The sequence below is a fragment of the Narcine bancroftii genome, chromosome 9 (genome assembly GCF_036971445.1).
Source record: "Narcine bancroftii isolate sNarBan1 chromosome 9, sNarBan1.hap1, whole genome shotgun sequence".
Classification (NCBI taxonomy): Eukaryota; Metazoa; Chordata; class Chondrichthyes; order Torpediniformes; family Narcinidae; genus Narcine; species Narcine bancroftii.
In genome coordinates, this window is record NC_091477.1 from 27,712,291 (window position 1) to 27,732,958 (window position 20,668).

Sequence of the window (20,668 nt, forward strand, 5' to 3'; positions counted from 1 at the left end):
CAACCCCTTGTAGGTGCTGCCATCTTGGGTCCAGGCCCTATAGTTGCAGGATTTTCAAAATAAACCTGTCACCTCCTTTAAAAGACCATTAAAGCATAACAAATGTAACGGGCCATGTGGTTAGACCATGCAGGGGTGCACAGTCTTTCCCAAATGTTCTGCTTTGACTAGTGTTAATTTGTAGGGATATCATGGAATGTTGAAGAATGGAACAATAAGTTGGTTCATTTTTTAATCGATCTGCAGGGAATTCACAGCTGTTGTAGATGAGTTGATACTTCACAGCAAGGAGGCGTGAAGTGACTGGTGGCAGTGACTAAGCAATATTTAAGTCTAAGACACCTAAGAAACACTTATCCAATTTAAAGTTTTATTTAACATGTTTAAAGACCCACATGGAAACATGCAGTGGCCCACCAGTAATAAACCAAAATAGAACAGGAAATAATTAAGTAGCTCTACTATTCTGCATTAATTTTAAAAGTAGACAAATCCATTTAACTTGTAAGCAAGGATAAGTGATTATTAAAATGTATCCAGTTCTCAAGTATTAGTGTAGAAATGCAAGTGCAGCAATAAAACAAAGCAAAATCAATTTACATATTTGATATTTGTTTCAGGGCAACTTGCAACAAATTTCATGGGAAGATTAAATTTGATAAGATAAAAACCTTAAGATCAAGACTGCTAACTGCAGGAACCTTTTCAGATACATCAGAAAACCAGGCACCTTATTTTTTCCAGACGTAACAATTTTTGTCCAGAGGACCTTTTGCTGTAAATGGACTTGTTCTTCAACATACAATTTTAATTGTGTACAAGTGTTGTTCATGATCAGTGAAAGTCAAAGTTCAAATTATGGCAGATTGTGTTTAGCAAAAGAGTACAGAAGTTTGAAAATATTACAAGGTAACATGCAAAACTTAATAACAGGTATAACAGAATTGAATACTTAAATATATTGTCCTGTTTATGATGCTATGTTCCTTACACGCAGTTTTGCAAACTTTTAGTCAATAACAAAGGCACAGCAACCATAGCTTTGAATTACACCTACACTGTAAAACCATTTAACATTTGTCATTAGCACTATTTACAGGAGTAATGGGAAAATGGATGAAAGATCCAGTTTAATTTTAAAATCATTGACAAAATGTGTAAAGCAAAAGGTTATTTAATCCATCTTTTCAAACTACTTGGTCAATGTCGTGTTTGGATAGATGGAAATTTAAACTGGACTGCCAGAACCAATGGGCTTTGAACTTGATGACTTTACTGATGCAGTAGAGTTGAAACAAGCAGGCACCAAGAGTTGGTACAATTCTGCTGTCTTCACCTTTTCAGGAAGCATTTGAAGAATATCGTTGTAGTAATATTGTATGGCAACCGTCACAGACCCGAACAGGCTTTGGGTAAGAGGGAAGTGCCAATTCATTACTGGAACAATTGTTGCAGAAAATATCACCACAATTTCTACAGTGATGCTAGGTAGGAAGGGAGAAAAAAAAACACGATTAGAAACAATTTGAATCATTATTTTAGATGTTTACTAACCATTCAGCAACTGATGCTGGATTACAAGACATATTACAGCCAAAATCTACACAGGGCTGAATAAATGTTTGGACCAAAAGCTTTGATGTATTTCACTTTACAGCACTCTTAAATGGGTATAAGTTATCAATCAATCAATAAATGCAAAGTCTGAACATTGTGGATCTGCTTGGCCCAAATTCATTTAGTTAAGTCACAAAGTGAACCTGACAAAAATAGGAGTTTTTAAACAAATATCAAGTTTAGAGTAGATTAACAACAGGGGAAGATGCAGAGTTCCAGAGATTAGTTATCAGCAATATTAAATTCCAAGAAAATCTCATGGAGGGAATTAAGATGGTTAGTGGAAGGCTCTGGAAGAATGAAAAAAGTGACCATTTAAAATCTATTTCAAGTAAACTAATGTAGATCTACGAGCACAGCAAAATGGCTGAAAAGATTGGCCTCTACTTAACCACTGAAAAGTCTCCATTGTCCTAAGACATCATCTAAAAGGTGACAAAGGACCATTTCTCAAGCATCAGTGAATGGTTCAACAGATAGCAGGCATAAGGTTTGTGGTGGAGCACACAAACTGATTGCTCTTCCCAATAGAGGAGGAAATTTACACTTAGCAAGCAATGGTTCTTCAACTTGTTAAAAGTTCAGCACAAAAGGACTAGAGTGAAGTATTAAATCTCAACCAACAAATTAACACTAGTTATCAAATGAAAGCCACAGGCAAGGATAGGAAGCAGCTTTTGATATTCATTCTGCATAATTTCTGCCATCTCCCAGCAAATGGATTTGCATTTCAGAGCCCTGAAAAAGAGGAAAAAGGTGGGGGGGAGGGAAGCATAAGAGACAACAGATGCCACCAATAACATCAATACAAGAAAGAAGGATGTGTGCAGGCATGCAAGGCAAAAGTCAAGATTAGCATTACCTAATTATAATTTGCCAACATTATAACTTAAAACCAATTTGGTCCTAGAGAAGTGGTCGAGTTGAAGATTCTATATCAACTTCAGCAATACCTTTCTTCTGGAGATTGAGAATTCCTTCTCACATTGTTTACAAGATGTTGCTTCATCATCTTTAAGCCAGGCATTTCCCTGTCAATAAACCAATTTTTCCAGCATGGATTAAAAGGAAGCAAGTGATGATCAACTTGATTGTAATTAATTATTACTATTTTTTTATTTTGTACTTTATTAATGAAATGCTAGTTACTCAGGGGAACAAGATAATTTTAACACTTAAGTCTTGAATTACCTCACAAACATTACCAAGCTAAATTAAGTGATTGGAACTTTAATAAAATGTGGGGAGGGGGTGGAGGAAAGAATGAATACACATCAAATCCCAGAATTAACAAGGTTGAAAACAATATCAGACAGTACCTTTAATGCTTTATGGACCTCTTTAATATCTTCCATTTTTAATTTTGATCTAGGGAAAAAGTTGATAGTAATCTGACAATAAGAATGACTGACAGCTTTATCAAATCTATTTAAAAATTCTATATGAAATACCTACTTAAAATCAACATTTTTGTTCATTTTTAAAACATAATTATGAACAAAACAATCCTTGGCCCTTCCCAATTGTCACAACCTGCCAACCAGAGATGGGTTCCATCTCTGTGTTCTGTCGAATAATATCTTCAATCCATGTCAGTATTCTGCATTGTGTTCAATATTACCCTGAATATAACCTTAATCAAAAAGTGTTCTGGAAATCCAGAGATTAATGCATGTCTTTTTTGATTGCTAAAATGCTTTTCTTGAAAGTTCCATTCAGAAGGCTGGTTAATACTTTAGAAATTGCAATTAAGATTGAGTAAATTGGTTTCAGGAGGGTATTTTTGCTTTATATAACAATATGTAGACTGGGAATCCATTCTTTAGCAAAATTCTACAAGAGCCCAACAGCCTAGATGTTCCACTTGATTTATTAGAATTGGGTCATAGTTTTAGAATAAGAGAATAGTATTGGAACTAGGTGAGCTATCAACTATTTCAATGAACAGCTAGACCAGTTTCATGGCTGTATGGGATAACACTTTCTTTTAATATTCTTAAACTTTCATTCAAAATCATTTAGCAAAATTTAAAATTCACTGGCTTGGTAATTTTTTTCTTCTGTATTTAAAGTTAAATTAATACCAAGAACAAGAAAAGTAACTTACTGGCTAAGATGAAGTCCCATTTCTTGCAAAGCTTGCTCTTGTTCTTCACAGATCTTTTGTAGTTCTTTTTTCTCATCCTGTAATCGTTGCATTTCCTGTTACACAAAAAAATCAAAGTAAAAGTGTTCATTGATATGGCTTAGTTACCTAATTTTATGCATCCCAATCCACATACATCATATTTTCACTTGAATGCATCTTATTAGGCCCACATCAAATTGGAAACCAACTAATCTCTTGTGAAACTCCTATAATCAGTTATCCAAACGTTTGGAATTCCTGATAGTTTGACATTACTCATCTGATGAAGTTTGCAATTTATGCCAGGGTGTAAATTCCCACACACTCTTAAAACTTGCCTGTTTCTGTTCCTCTGTGCTCCCTTGACAAAGGATTCACTGAAATATGAAATGTCCCATTAATACAAAAAGTGAACTAATCTTAGACTGTCACCAAAAGTCCAGAGCATGCAAGTTTCGCTCCAATATTAAAAGAACCCATAGAAGCAATGCTAGTCAATTCATGTTTAAATGTTAACAAGTTGATGGATTGAGATGTGTTCTACATCCCAAAAGAATGGGAATAAAACATCTGTGGCTACGCACATCGAGACGAGGGCAAACTGGCTCCGCACTGTTAAAGCCACGGCAGTGGAGCAACCACGTCAAGATGGCACTGCCGAGCACATCTGTGTTGTGACATCACCACCCATGAGTAGGCGGGATTTATGGGCCAACTTATAAGGCACAGCGAGGGCTTTTCAATTCAAAAAAGCCGTTGGAAGTGCAAGTGACTTACAGTGTGTAGTCTCCCTACTTCACTTGCCTTAGTAGCTACCGCTACAATTGGTGACCCAGACGATTCTGGACTCTACACCATGGACACTGCAGCATTCAACGCAGTGGCTATGAAATTACCAACCTTCTGAATGCTTCGCCCATGCACTTGGTTCGGGCAAACGGAAGCACAATTTCACCTCTGGCAAATTACTTTCAACTCGACAATGTTTCACCATGTCATCAGCTCACTAGATCAAAAGTGGGCAATCTGATATATGACCCTCCAGAGGAAGGTAAATACCCAGCCCTCAAGAAACTCCACCTGAGTACTTTAGGCCTGTCCAGACAACAATGTGCTGCCAGACTCATGCAATTAGATGGCTTAGGTGAAAGAGCACCATCAAGTCTGCCATGAACCAGTTGACTGATCCCCACTTGGGTAGCAGACTGGACCCCATCATAACCACAACTGCACCCCAGCAAAGGCACCGAACACTAACTGGTGTTTTTTACAAGAACAAACATGCAGGCAGCCCTATTCGCTTTCAGAAAATGCCACAGCAAGCTGCCGCTAATGGTTACAATGGCTAGCTACACCAATAGCCTATTGCATGTCACTGACAAGGCTAGTGGCTGGTGGATCCTGGTTGACGTGGGTACCGAACTCAGTGTCATCCCGCCAACCACCCTGGAGACACGAACGTGCCCACACGGTCTCACTCTCTGGGCGGCAAACAACACCACCATCAAGACCTGTGGCACGTGCAACATCCAAATAGAACTCGGCAGAGAAAAGTTGCAGTGAAATTTCACTAGCCACTGTGGACACATCACTCCTCAGTGCAGATTTTCTATGAGCGCACAGCTTGCTGGTGGATGTGAAGGCCAAATGCCTGGTCCATGCCCAGACATTCCAAACAGTCCAACTTAAAGCAACCAATGCTCGCAATGCAAGCGTGGCCACGGTGAGCACCCCAAAAGATGATTACAGTCACATCCTGGATGAATTTCCATCCATCCTCAGGCCACAGTTTACTTCCACTATGCCACAGCACGGGGTGCAACACCATATCCCGACCCAAGAACCTCCCGCTCCACTCCAAAGCCAGAAGGCTTCCCCCAGATAAACTTCAATTGGCCAAAGAAGAATTTTCACGGATGCAAGAGATGGATATAGTCCACAGGTCCAACAGTCCTTGGGCGTCCCCACTTCACATAGTCCCCAAGTCCTCAGGCGGATAGCGGCCCTGCGGAGATTACCACCGCCTTAATGACCACCACGCCTGACCGCTACCCAATCCTGCATATACAAGACTTCATGGCCAACCTGCAAGGCGCAAATGTTTTCTCAAAGGTGCATGGCTATCACCAGATTCCCATCCACCCAGATGACATTTATTAAGATGGCCATCATCACCTCATTCGGACTTTTTGGATTTCTCCACATGCCGTTTTTCCTCAAGATCGTGGCACAAATCTTCCAGCACTTGATGGGTGCAGTGGGCAGAGACTTGGACTTGGTGTTCATTTACCTGAATGACATACTCATTGCAAGCAAGGACCACAAAGAGTACAATGATTATTTCTGCAGACTCTATACACACCTGTCCAACTTCAGCCTCACTGTCAACTTGGCACGGTGCCAGTTCAGGAAAGACTCCATGCAATTCCTGGGCCATATTATCACTGCAAAAGGGGCAAGACCATCAACAGAAAAAGTTGCTGCCATATGCCAGTTCGCTTGCCCCAACACCCTCGAAGACCTCCAGAAATTCTCCGGGATGGTTAATTTCTACAATCGCTTCATCCCAGGGGCAGCATGCATCATGCCACTGTTCGCCACAATGTTGGCCAAATGCAAGATCCTAGCTTGGACAGGAGGCTAACGCGGTTTTCACCACAACTAAGAATGCCCTGGCTCATGCCACCTTGCTGGTACACCCCAAATCAGATTTGCACACAGCCCTCAGCATTGACACACTAGCAACAGCCATTGGGGGCATCCTCAAACAGTCTGTTGATGGTCAGAGGAGGCAGTTACCCTTTTTCAGTCGCCATCTATGCCCCCGGAGCTTAAATACACTGCATTTGACAGGGAGCTTCTGGCACTCTACCTTGCCAGTAGACATTTCTGTTATTTTCTATAGGGCAGGCCATTCATGGTTTTTACCGACCACAAGTCCCTCATGCATGCCTTACCTATGGTCAAGGATCCCTGGTCAGCATGCCAGCAATGTCACCTATCGTGCATAATGGAGTTCACCACTGCCATCCGGCACCTCTCAGGTAAGGACAACGTTGTGGCCGACACCCTCTCTTGACCCACCATCCAAACCTTGTCCCCTGGGCTGGACTACTCCCAACTGGCACAGACCCAAAAAGAGGACACGGAAAGGTAGAAGTTTTCGGAGTTTTCGGTATTTTTTTTAGTATATGTGCTGCCGAAGCGAGCACGGAGTTTTCGGTATTCAGAGTTTTCTTGCCATGATACCCATGTCATTGTAGTATCACTGTAGATGACTGCTGCACCAAAGTACCTCATTTACCTTAGTCCAGAGATTCTGATGTATAATTGTTGAATTAAGACCAAAACTTTTTCTTTCCTCTAATTAGTTTCCCCAGCAACTTTTCTCTCTGATCATTTGAACCTCTAACAGCTCTGGGTGGATGGGAAATATTCTCTGGGGGTTTTAACAGTGAAATCCCCAAGAGGATTTTGAAAGGACCCATGAGATTTTCCACTGGTTCTGAGTGGAATTCAGAGATAGTTTGCAGATTTTCCCTGACTCCAGTTTTTTCCCACTTCCAAAGAGGTATGGATTGGTTGATAGTTGGCAACTAATTGCTCTTTCTACATAGTTGAATGCTGTGGAGAAATGGTAGAAACTGGCAAATTGGTGGAATACAATTAGAATGAAATAAAAGAGTAAATGGACGCTTAATGTTCTGAAGAGCCTTTTTCCATCACAGTAAACGTAGCTATTTTCTGTTTCAGAAGGAATAGGAACACTTTCTTAATAATGTTACTGGATTAACTAGTAACTCTGGGTTTGCAGGCCGAACAAAGATTTTTGTGTACATGAAAATAAATTGAATCTTGATCTTTTAATCTTTGACATATTCAATTATTTTTTTATTCTGAAAGTTTTCCAAAAATACATTCTTTTTAAAACAGAAAATTAAACATTTACCTTCTCCAATCCTGATCTTTGTTGTAGTTGGGTTTTTAATTGTGATGTTGCATCTCTCTCTTGTTGCAGTTGCAGCTGAAGACGCTGCCTCTGTTCCTTCTCAGCTTTAAGTTCAAAATCCAAAATAGATCTGCAGTTTATAAAAAAAAACTTTGGAGTTAAGCATGCTAGAAATTGGTTCCCTTGGAATTTTTTAAAAGTACAAGCTATAAGTGGGTGTCCATCCTGCACAATATACAGCTTCACATTAGTCGGACACCAACCTTAAAACAGTTTATCAATTGCAAAGTTACATCTGTCATGAGGCAGGTCCTCCAAAACAATTCTTAGAATTCAATGAGATACTCTATATTGTGTTGAAGGGCTAGAACACATTCTTGCCTTGCTTTTTTCCTCCTCAAATGCACCAATCTAAGATAACATTAGGAAAGTTGTGCAAGGTTTGATACCAAGCCAAAATATTCGAAAAAGATAGTTGAGACAAGAACTTCAAATTCCTGGTTGTCAACATCTCAGAGGATTTGTTCTGGAGCCTCCATGTTGAGGCCATCACAAAGAAGCCACACTTTGAGAGGTGGCTGAGGACTCTCAAACTTCTACAGGTGTACTGTGGAGAGCATTCTGGCTGGTTGCATCACTGCCTGGTAAGGAGATGCCAACTCTCAGGACAAGAAAAAACTCGAGGGTTGTTAACTCAGCCTGCGACATCACAGGCACCAGAGTTCACTCCATCAAGGACATCTACAAGTGGCTGTGTCTTAAAAAGGCAGCCTCTACCCTCCAAGACCCCAAGCACCCAAGCCATGCCCTCTTCACTCTGCTACCATCAGGGAAAAGGTACAGGAGCCTAAGGACTAGCTCTCAGTGACACAAGGAGAGCTTCTTCCACACTGTCATCAGATTCCTAAATAAATCAATGAACCAAAGATACTGCCTTACTTTTCATGCATTAATATTTTATTCTTTATAGTAATATCATAAGATATAGTATATATCATAAGATGGTTATAATATGTATATTTTCACCATGATGCTGTCACAAAACACCAAATTTGATGACTTGTTCATGACAATAAATCTTGATTCTGAAGATGACAGGATGGTGAATTGGGGAGGGCAAGTAGAGCAGATGGTCAATGGTGAGTCATGAAGCACATGTTCTGAAGTACTAATACAGAATAATCATGAAGAGGGATTCAAGTCAAGGTGCAGACTGCGAGATTGAGAAGCAATTTGAGGTTGGGTTAATAGAATACAGAATGAATGGTTGGGAGGCTGTGATTAGTGAAATGCAGTAGAGATTGGGGACTAAATTATTGGATTAAAAAAATGATGTATCCAAGGCTGGGTGGACAATGTAGATAGAGTAGGTTCCAGAGGTCAAGTGAATGAATGAGTCCACCTCAAATGGAATATAATGCTGTAAAAAGATAATCCACTATATTAGAATAGCATTTTTTTGAGAGACTGGAAGTTCAGAGTAATAAGTTTGATATTTTAACTAGGTGTCAATAATTAAATGCATCAATATCAAAAGAATATTTACATGGGTTGGCTTCTCTCTGGTCCCAAAGATTTAAGAAGCCATTTAAAGTTAGATTCATTCTGATCGGCATGCACGTTTCTACAATCTCAAGTACACCACTCCTGCCTCCCATTTAGGAGGGAGATTACACGATCAAATAATTATTAGCCACTACATCAAAAAGAATGTTGTGCCTTTCAGAACTTTTAGTACCTCTCAAATTGGCCAATGAATTACTGAAAAACATGAGAAAACCAGGATTATAAACCATTAAGCAGCTTTTTTTTCTAAACACAGAACAGAGGACAAATATCTGAGACAGTGGAATTGATCATTGTGACAAGTTTCAGAAAACGGAAAAGTTAGATAAGGAAACACAAGAGATTGGTTTGTCCAATGACTTCCTGTGAGAAGCTGCAAACTCAATCTGCGTAGTCATCTTGTGGTTTAATGTTGAAATGTTTTTCTTGATAACATTTTATTCACAATGGGATATTTTGCCAAGTTAGAGGCTTATCCATAAACTTGGGGGAGGGGGTTAATTATGATGGCAGCGTTGTTAGCAGAACAGTTCCTGCAATGCTGCTACAGTACCGGTGACTGAGGTTCGAACTTACATTTTCTAAGTAAAAGGAATTATTTGATTAAAATGCACTTTACATCATTCAAGACGACAATACTTATTTTTTTCAAAAAAGTTTACATTTTGCACTGGTCTCTTAAATGTGTATTCTTCATGCAGGTGTGTGAGACATTAGAAGAGCAAATCTCAGTCAAGCAAAAAATTCGAATTTCTGGGATCCGTGATCCCCTAAGTGCCGGATAATGGGGATTTTACTGTATCATGCTCTGAACTCAGTGGTACTGTTGTTGTCAGCACCAAGGCCATGCTTTAGTCATGAGCCCGGTCTATTTCTTTGTGAAAAATTTGTCTAAAATCCTTACCGTTGTTTGTCCAGTTCGCCCACCTGCTGTTGGAGGCACTCAATCTTGTTGACAAATTCCTGTTTAATCTTCCCATTCTTTTCTTCTGCTGACTTTCTGGCTCTTTCACATTGCTGCACTCTAAGATTTAACAAATGGAAACTTAAAGCATACATAGATTAGGAACTCAGAAATAATTTCTTGCACTGAGCAATTTAGAAAGGACTCCATGATAGTTGATGAGCATTGCAACATTTTGGACCTGTTCAAGGTAATAATGCTGTTTTGATTTTCCAATTACTTTTAATACTATATAGCTCCTTCAAGATATTTTTTGTACTTGAACTCTAATATTAACTTTAGCTTCTTGAACGTCATCACCCACCAATGCTTTAACCCAGCTAAGAATACATACTTGAATCTATGTTATTAGGAAGTGAACAGGTTCCCAGATTCTGTCAAAACATTCCTCAATCTCTCCTGTGCAAATCTATCACAGTATAGCTACAATCAATAACTCAATGGACAGTAGGGCAGATGGTGAAAGTGTAAAGGAAGGAATGGGAAGAAAATAAAAGTATTCTATACAACCATGAGGCAAAAGTAAAGGTTCAACCCATTGTTTCCATCGTATAGAAATAGATATTCCAAAAGATTAGCCACGTTTGATCTCTAATGACTTGATAAAATTGCAGTGGTTTCATCATGATAGTGGGCTATTCATCTTAAGCAAATGTGCCACAAGTGAACACAGATTTTGCATTTATCAGAATCCAATTTCAAAATATTCTAAACATGCATGCTTTGACTAGAAAGGCAGGCAACATTTGACCAAATCCATTATTAAACGGCTTTTGATATCTCTGAATAGATAAATATAGTATGGGGAGGGGGGAGAAAATCACAGGTATTATTCCAATAATTAACTTCTCTATTGCATGCAAATACATTTCTAGTTGATTTAAAGTGTCCATACTATTGTACCTTTCCTCCATTTGTTTTGTGGCATCAATCATCTGGTTAGTCTTTTGTTCCAAAGAGTTTATCATCTCAGTCTTCTCCTGTACTGTCCCATCAGAGTTCTGTACAATTTATCAAAACATCAAGTTGTACCAGTGATACTTTAAAATCAATTTTGAGGTTTTCTATCTTTTACGTCAATTTCCAGGTACAACGTTCAGTCATTTGATAGGTCAAATCAATGAATGTTTCAATTATATCCATCTTGGCTATACATTTAATGTTTTTTTTTAAAAAAACCTCACTTCATTAAAAGATTTCCAAATGTACACACATATACATATATACACACCATTTGTCCATTCTGAATGCAAAATTGTGCAGCCAAGTATTTGTGCATTTTTAGACTTGAACCTTAGATTTCCTATCTTGGTTCACCAAGTTTGTTAATGCAAGTTCTCAATCTTGAGTAAAATTCCAAGCACCAGTACCTCTAATTAGAAGGTTGAAATCCTGTCTGACATTTTTCTTGCCAATCAATCTGGTATTGTGGCTATAGATTCAAACAAATCATTGTCCATCAGACTAATTAGTTTATTTATTAACTTCCCAGATGATAGTAATTTGGTTATTTGGACAATGTGTACAAATAAACCTGAAATATCCAACAGATAGGTAGTAATAGCTTCTGCAAATACAAAACAATTAAGTAGGTAAATATTGGCCTCAGGGAATGATATAGAGGCATTAATAATGGAATAAAACAGAATGACACTTAAAGCAAATATTTTTTGCATTCATCTTCACAGTGGAAGATAATTGAATATCTTAGGATGAAAAGGAGCAAGTAGAGAGAACAGAAACTTTTGTTAGTGAAGGAAAACTATTGGCAGACAAATTGCCTGGACCTGGTGGCCTGAATCCAACAGATTTTGATCATCCAAAATTCTCTAGATTTTGAGAAGGTCCTGAAAGATTGGAATTTTATAACTCAATTTACTAGAGACAGAAAGGAAGAAATATATTGACTCATCTAGAAAAAAGATGGAACCATTTTTTTGTAGTAAGAATGCTGAAATAGAACACAAATCAAGCAGAATTATTGTTTCACATGAGAAAATAGTTTTTAAACATCTTTAAGATATTTCTTTGATGTAACAAAGAGGGTGGATAAAAGTGTACAAGAAGATATACTTAGAATATTTTGATTTCAAGATATTCCATGAGATGCCATTAACAAAAAAAGGTTAGAACAAAAATTGGAGGGGAAAAGGATCAACTAACAGTCAGGATAAACAGGCCATTTTCAGGCAGCAAGCTGTCACTGATGGAATGCCTAATGGATCAGCATGGAGCCTCAACTATTTACTATTGATATTAATAACTTAGAACTGGGCATTGTAGCCCAGTTTGCAAATAATACAGTGAGGAAGCTGTTTGCAAAAAGACTTTGGATAGATTATCAAGATAGAGAAACATTGGGTAAATGGAATACAGTATGGGAACATTTTGTTATCCATCTTGTTGGAAAGAATAAAGCCAGAATAATGTTGATGCAGATACAGAGTGCAGAATGTTCCACGTTTCTTGAACATGAAACAAAAAAATTTGCAGGCTGGTACAGCAGATATTTAGGAAAGGTAATTAAATCTTAATCTTTATTGCAAAGGGAATGGAGTTTTTAAACATCTAGTTTTTAAACATCTAGTTTTTAAACATCAAGTAGAGGAGTCATGCTACATTGCGCAGATTTTTGGTGAAACCACACCTGGAATATACAAAGTTTGGATTTATTTAGAGATAAACTTATTTGCATTGAAAACTGTTCATAAGATTAATTCCCAAGCAAGGAGGGGGGGGAGGTTTGGAAAAAATCTAGCCTCTAAGCAGTCCTTCATCTTATGTTGACTTTAAAACAGCAGGTGCAATATCACTGGATCCACTCAGCTCTAGATCATCTAGACAACAACCACACATACAACCGGCTACTCTTCGACTATAGGTCAGCCCTCCACACCCATAATTCCCTCAGTGCTAGTCAATGAGCTCCAAAACTTGGACATTTGCACCCCTCTCTGCAACTGGACACTTGACTTCTTCATCAGAAGACCACAGTGAGCACGAATTGGAAAGGTCTTCTCCTTAGTGACGATTAGCATAGGCTCTCAGCTCTACTCCCTCTACACCCATGACTAGCTAGGCACAACACCATGGTAATCGGCAGAATCAGATGGCAATGAGGAAGCAAGAGAGAAACATCAGTGGTGTCACAACCTTGTACTCAACGTCAGCAAAAAGAGCTGATTGTGGATTTTAGGAGGAAATCAGGAGAACATGAACCAGTACTCAAAGGGGTCAGCAGTGCAGAGGGTCAATAAATTCCTGGATGTCAGCATCTCTGATGATGTCATGGGGCCTCCATATTGATGCAGGAAGAACACTTCCCATTGGCTATACTTTGTGAGGTGTTTGAGGAGATTTGTTATGTCACCAAAAACAAAACTTTCTGCAGGTGTACTATGGTTGTATGTCTGGTTGTATCACTTTCTGATATGGAGGTATAAACAAGAAAAAAAACCTCAAGAATTGTTAACTAAGCCAGCAACCTCATGGGCATCAGTTTTCACTCCATCAAAGACATCTACAAGAGGCTGTATGCGAAGAAAACAGCTTTCATTCTCAAGGACCCCCACCACTCAGACCACACCCTCTTCACTCTGCTACCATTAGGAGCCTGAAGATGAGCACCCAGCAGCTCATGGACAGCCTTCCCCTCGGTCATCAGAATTCTGAATGTGGACAATTAACCACAGAGACTACCTCACTTTCTCCTATTTCTTGCACTATTTATTTTTTAATGTAATTTACAGCAAAACAAAGAATTTTGTGACAAGTTCACGACAATAAATTCTGAAATATTTAGATTCTACTTCTTGAAGAAATGAGTTCCAAAGACAAAACCCTCAAGCAAAATATATGCCTTTTCTAAATGGGTAACTCCTCATTTAAGAAAAAGGTGACCTACTTCTAGATTCTCCCAAAGGAGAAAACATCGTCTTTATATTCACCTTTTCAAACCTTCAGGATCTTGTGGTTCAATGAAGTGGATACAAACCCAGATTGTCCAACCTCTCCTCACAAGGTGACCAACCCATTCCACATCCAGAAAAGCCATGAACCTCTGACATGCTCAAGACAGCAATGAAGACATTCAACTCAAGAACACATTAAAATCCCCCTTTTCTCAATGATCAACTCCCTCTCATACACACGAACTCCATTGATTCTCCTACTACCCACTCTTTATAGTAGCCAATAAACCTCCCTGTACAACTTTGGGATGTGGGAAGAAACTGCAGTATTAGAGAAGCCCAACAAACATCGAAATGGCTAGAAAAATTGAACGTGAAGACGTTTCAAGTAGTGGAAGAGCCTTGGACCAGAGGGCACAGTGTCAGAATAAAGAGCATATCCCTTTTGAACAGAGATGAGAAGTTTCTTGATTTAGAGTGTTGTGAATTAAACATTTTGCATAGCTTTGCATTAAGACTTTCATACGATGAATTACAAATGTAGAATACTGTAGAATGATACAAAACATATGTAGAGATACTAGCTTAAAGAAATACATAACAGTATTTAAAGAGACAAATAATTCAAATTTCTCATGCTCACGCTTCCATATCTGGTTGAATAATGACCAAGTCATTAGTCTGTGAGGATATTATAACATATTACATCAGTCACTATGGTAACACTACAAACAATAGTCCCTTAAAGAGACAGATACAAAATTAACCAAGTTAAAAAACAAGGTTTTAACCTTTACACTGTAATTGTAATAAAAACAAAAATGTTGGAACCACCATAGAACATCACATCACAGAAAAGATCCTTCACTCTTTCTAGCCTGTTCCAGATTATTATTCTCCCACTGACCTGCACACAGTTCCATAGGTTTCCATATACCTGCCAAACTTTTTTTAAATATTAAAAATGAGACCTCATTCACACTTTAGCAGGCAGCTTGTTCCACACTCCCACTGCTGTGTGTGAAGTTCCTCTAAATATTCCCCTAAACCTTTCCCCTTTCACTCAACCTATGTCCTCTTGTTTGAATCTCACCTAACCTCAGTGGAAAAAAGCCTACTTGCATTTGTCTATGCACCATATAATTTTGTATACCCCCATCAAATCACCCCTCATTCTTCTACACTCCAGGAAATAGTCTTAACCTTCCCCTGCATCTCAGTTCCTGGAGTCCCAGCAACATCCAGTAAATCTTCTCTGCACTCTCAATCTTATTGACATCTTTCCTGCAGCAAGATGACCAAAATTGCACACAATATTCCAAATTTTGCCTCACCAATGTCATGAACAACTTCACTTATATTGAATATTTTTACTTCTGAAGGCCAATATGCCAAAAACTCTTTATTACCCTATCTAGCTATAACAGCACTTTCAGGGAATCATGTACCTGTCAACTCAGATCCCTCTGTTCTACCACACTCAATGCCTTACCATTTACCGTCCTATCTTGGTTTGTGCTTACAAAATGCAACACCTCACTTGCTTGGGTTAAATTCCATATGCCATTTCTGAGCCTTTTTTAAATATATACAGCTGGTCCAGATCCCTCTGAAAGCTTAGAAAGCCTTCCTTGCTTCCAATCTTTGTCACATCTGCAAACTTGCTGATTCAATTTACCACATTATTATCCAGATCATTGATATCGATGAAACAACAATGCAGTTGCAAACAACTCACATCTTGCAGCAGGCCACAGGAGGTCAAGATTTTTAACCAACGTTTCGGGTCTGAGCCTTTCAAGACAGACCTTCCAGCATTTGTGCTTTTGCTAATTACCGATTGTCAATACAAGTCCCATCTCTCTTCATTTCTTACCTTAGCTTTGTGAAACATCTGCAAATTGATGGCCTTCACCTCTTCTAGCTGTTGTCGCAGAGCAACCAGAGAATCTTGTTTCTCATGAGTGTCCTTCTCCAGTAACTTCATGGCTGTCTCCATTTCTTGCTTCAAACTCACTTGCAGTTCCAATTCTTTCTCCAGTTCCTGAACAAAACAAACCTCTTTAAATCAAAAGAGAACTGAAAGATGCAAACATCTTTCAAAACCATTGACACTAATTCCTTTGTCAATTGAAACCATACAAAATAAATAGAAAAATGCTAATTTTTGCACAAGAATATTCAGTGTCAAATTCAATTTTCAGAAACACTTAAACCACTTTCAAAGCAAAATTAAAATAATTTTATATTTAAAATAAATTTAATTTCAGTTTTAAACTAGCTATTGCTGATTCAATATTAGGATAATCAGGCTATACCGCACGAAGTTGTTTCTCTTCTTTCAGTTGTTTCCAGACTTCATTATACATTTCATCTAGACCTTGGCGAGTCTGTCTATAAGTTTCCAGCTCTACTTCAGAATCTTGTCTATTCACCTTGCAAGTGTCAGAAAGAATTTGTAAGTGAAAGTAACCAATCTCTTGAAACAAATTCAGAACACAAGTTAAAGCAGCAAATTCATTTTGCATTTGCTTGGTTTTCAAAAATTTTCTCCCTGCCATCCATCCTTTGAAAAAAAATTTCTACCCCATCAATAAAGTACTGTATCTTCTGTTAAATTCATATTAGATACAAGAGGGGTGAGAAAGGTATAGTTAGGAATAATGTTTATTCTCAGCATTTTATTTCAGAAATTTAATTTATTCACTACATCCATTTGGTTAACAATACATTCACTCACAATGCATCAATGCCATACAAATTTCCTCAAAAAAAAACCATGCATGACACATTTGTGAGGCTTTTACAAATGATTCAGCCCCTAAGTATCCAGTGGCAGCAGTACCTGTGTTGTTTTCCCACAGAGCTTCGCACCGCGGAACATGCCAGTCAGCAACGTTTAATAAGGGATACAAGACCAGAAGATATAGGAGCAGAAGTAGGCCACTCAGCCCATAGACCACTCTGCCATTCCATCATGAGCAGATTCACTCAGTCCACCCTCCTGCTTCTCCCCATAAGCCTCGATACCCTGACTATTCAGATAGTCATCAATCTCAGCCTTGAATACACCAAACAACTTGGCCTTCACAGCCACCTGTGAAAGAAAATTCTACCCAAAGAGTGGTGAGCCTCTAAAGAAATTCCCCTGCATCTGTTTTAAATGGGTGCCCTTCAAAGTTGTGCACTCTTGCCCACCATGGGGAACAACTTTGCCACATCTACTCAGTCCAGGCCTTTCAATATTCAAAATGTTTGGGGTCCCACCTCATTTTTCTGAACTCCAAGGAGGTGCAGCTAACAGAACAACCAGCTTTGGAGCTTGGAGGGACAAGAGTCAGGACCCCTTCCATGAAGGCTCTCACAGAAAGCTGTGGCTGAAAGACCGGAGAATATCACAGAGACCAAAGGAGGAGCGTGATGGTGAGGTCAGTTGACGGGACTACCGGTCATAACAGGCACTTTGGAGAGTGGTTTTGAAGGGAGTCAGTGGTGATGTTGGCTACCCTGGACACAGCGTGGGGGGTTCCCCCCTTCTGATGCAAAGTTGTTGAACTCTGGGGTCAATTGACTGGATGGAGGGTCTGTCCTGGAAGAAGTGGAAGTTTAAGATCTTGCCTCCTTCTATGTGTGGCATCAATGTCAGTCTGATCTGACTGACTTATATTGTAGTCACTGGGGGTGGGGGGGGAAGAATTATTTGTTCATTGTGGTCTCTGTTGTTTAGAGTGTCTTTACTGCAAGAGTACTCAAGACAGCTGTGCATAGATCCATGGCAGCTTCTTGGGAGGGTGAAGTGGATTGGGCTCGGTTGTGCGCTGGGTCTGGTGTTCATGCCTGCCTTCCTTCTTGCTCGGGATGGCAGTGCGTAAATTTGTGATGGCTTCCATAGTTGGCTGAGTGGTGTGCATGGGCTGTTTGGTTCATCAGATTGCTTTTGGTTTGGACTTTGTCTTGTATTTTTGAGTACTGTTATGGAAAAATGCAGTTTTTATTCTGTGCTTTGAATTATGAAAATGACAATAAAGTGACTGATACTCTCAGTACAATCTGAGAGCAAACATTCCTTGTACTACTCCCTTCATTCCAGGAATCATTCTTGTGAATCTTTCAACTGTCTCCAATGCCAGCACATCCTTTCTTAAGCAAGGAGCCCAAATCTGTACTCAAATCTCTATCAGAATGCTAAATTTCAGATTGAGCAAAGTGATTTTCACCAAGTTGAAGATCTTCCAGCAGCAGTTGATATTTGTCTCAGTATGCAGAGTTTGGCACAGCCTGTAGATCTGTAAAAATTCTTGTAAAATGAACTATAACTAATATAACTATGGGAGAGTAACTGTTGGGGTAAACTCACTGAAGTGATTCTTGACTGCAAAAAAATTTTAAATCTATGCTCTGAGTCTGGCTCATGACGAATATGGTTCTATTGATTCCACGTAGCCAATGTTTGGGGCAAATAAAAAAGCTCTGGGAAAATTCATGTCACAAATAGTTTTTATTACTTTTTAAATCATATTTTTATTTTTCATACTGTGAACCATATAAACCAAAATATATACAAACGTTTCTCATTAAATATACACAGTGGCATTTTTTCCCCTTCCCACCCCCTCCCACCCCCTCCAAAACTAATAAATATTCAACATATACAATACAATAAAACCATTAAACAATGTCATCACAATGAAAAATAAACAAGAAAAATGTGTCATCTACTTTTACACACTGGATCAAGTCATTTTGTCTTCTCATTTTAGGGGGTGGAGGTCCGAGGCAAGCCTTCTCTGTTGTGTTCCATGTACGGTTCCCAAATTTGTTCAAATAATGTGACTTTATTTTTTAAATTATATATTTTTTCCATTGGAATACATTTATTCATTTCCATATACCATTGCTGTATTCTCAGACTCTTCCATTTTCCAAGTTGACATTATACATTTTTTTGCTACTGCTAAGGCTATCATAATAAATCTTTTTTGTGCTTTATCCAATTTGAGGCCTAATTCCTTACTTATATTACTTAGAAGAAAGATCTCTGGATTTTTTGGTATGTTATTTTTTGTGATTTTATTTAATATCTGATTTAGATCTTCCCAAAACTTTTTCACTTTCTTACATACCCAAATTGGATGTACTGGTGTTCTCATTTCCTTTTTACAGCGAAAACATCCATCTGATATTGGATCCCATTTTTAAAAAACTTTTGGGGCGTGATTTATAACCTGTGTAACCAATTATACTGTATCATGCATAACCTTGAGTTTATTGTATTCTTCATAGTTCCAGAACATAACTTTTCCCATGTTTCATTTTTTATCTTTATGTTTAAATCCTTTTCCCACTTTTGTTTGGGTTTATAGCTTATTTCATCATTTTCCTTATCTTACATCTTAATGTACATGTTCATTATAAACCTTTTAATTATCATTGTAATCACGTATTCAAAGCTGCTTCCTTCTGGTAATCTCAGTCTGTTTCCCAATCTATCCTTTAAATAAGCTTTCAGTTGATGATATGCAAACATTGTACTATGAGTTATTCCATATTTGTACTTCAACTGTTCAAATGTTAATAAATTATTTCCCAAAAAACAATTTTCTATTCTCTTAATTACTTTTCTCTCCCATTCTCTAAAGGAAAGGTTATCTATTGTCAAAGGGATTAGCAGATTTTGCGTCAATAGTAATTTTGGTATTTGGTAATTCATTTTTTTCCTTTCTAAGTGAATCTTCTTCCATATATTGAGTAAATGATGCAGTACTGGTGAGCTTTTATATTGTCCCAGCTTTTCATCCCACTTATAAAGTATATGTTCCAGTACCTTCTCCCCTATTTTATCTAGTTCTATCTTAGTCCAGTCTGGTTTTACCCTTGTCTGGTAAAAATCTGATAAATACCTTAATTGTGCTGCTCTATAACAATTTTAAAAAATTGGTAACTGTAAACCACCTTGATTATACCTCTGTTAATTTATTTAACGTGACCCTTGGATTTCTCCCTTTTCACAAGAATTTCTTTATTATTCTCTTTAGTTTATTAAAGAATTTCTCTGTTAAGGGAATTTTTGTTTGCTTTTGTTTGCCATTTAAATGGTGATTCTTTTTAAAATTCTGTATAATCCGCATTACTCATTGGCATCACTTCACTTTTATTTGCGTTGATCTTGTACCCCGATATTTCTCCGTACTCCTTCAATTTCTTATGTAATTCATTTATTGATATTTCTGGTTCTGTTAAGTATACTATGATGTCATCTGCAAATAAACTGATTTTATACTCCTCCTTTATTTTTATCCCTTTTATTTTATTTTCTGTTCTTATCAGTTCTGCCAATGGTTCTATTGCTAAAGTGAACAGTGAGGGGGGATAATGGACATCCATGCCTAGTTGACCTACTTAACTTAAATTGGTTCGATACATATCCATTTACCGTTACCTTCGTCAATGGTCCATTATATAAAGCTTTAATCCAGTTAATAGATTTTTCTGGTAGATTGAACCTCTGTAATACTTTGAATAAATAATTCCAT

At 38.1% G+C, this 20,668-nt stretch overlaps 1 protein-coding gene across 7 annotated transcripts in view; it reads right to left on the reverse strand.

The window, feature by feature from the left end:
* Nucleotides 1-353: 353 nt before the first annotated feature.
* The window catches only part of LOC138743355 (RUN and FYVE domain-containing protein 1-like), a 98,941-nt gene continuing 78,626 nt past the window's right edge, over nt 354-20,668 (reverse strand). For 5 of the 7 annotated variants that reach the window (XM_069898585.1, XM_069898584.1, XM_069898588.1 and 2 more), the window contains 9 exons: nt 16,454-16,570; nt 16,012-16,179; nt 11,128-11,225; nt 10,165-10,284; nt 7,695-7,824; nt 3,725-3,819; nt 2,937-2,985; nt 2,571-2,648; nt 354-1,484 (listed from right to left, as the gene is read on the reverse strand). In XM_069898585.1, coding sequence (XP_069754686.1) covers nt 1,341-1,484; nt 2,571-2,648; nt 2,937-2,985; nt 3,725-3,819; nt 7,695-7,824; nt 10,165-10,284; nt 11,128-11,225; nt 16,012-16,179; nt 16,454-16,570 — 999 coding nt within the window. In that variant the 3' untranslated portion in view covers nt 354-1,340. Of the gene's footprint in view, nt 1,485-2,570; nt 2,649-2,936; nt 2,986-3,724; nt 3,820-7,694; nt 7,825-9,240; nt 9,456-10,164; nt 10,285-11,127; nt 11,226-16,011; nt 16,180-16,453; nt 16,571-20,668 lie in introns of those variants that run through there. The other 2 variants (XM_069898583.1, XR_011344825.1) reach the window with 2 other exon arrangements.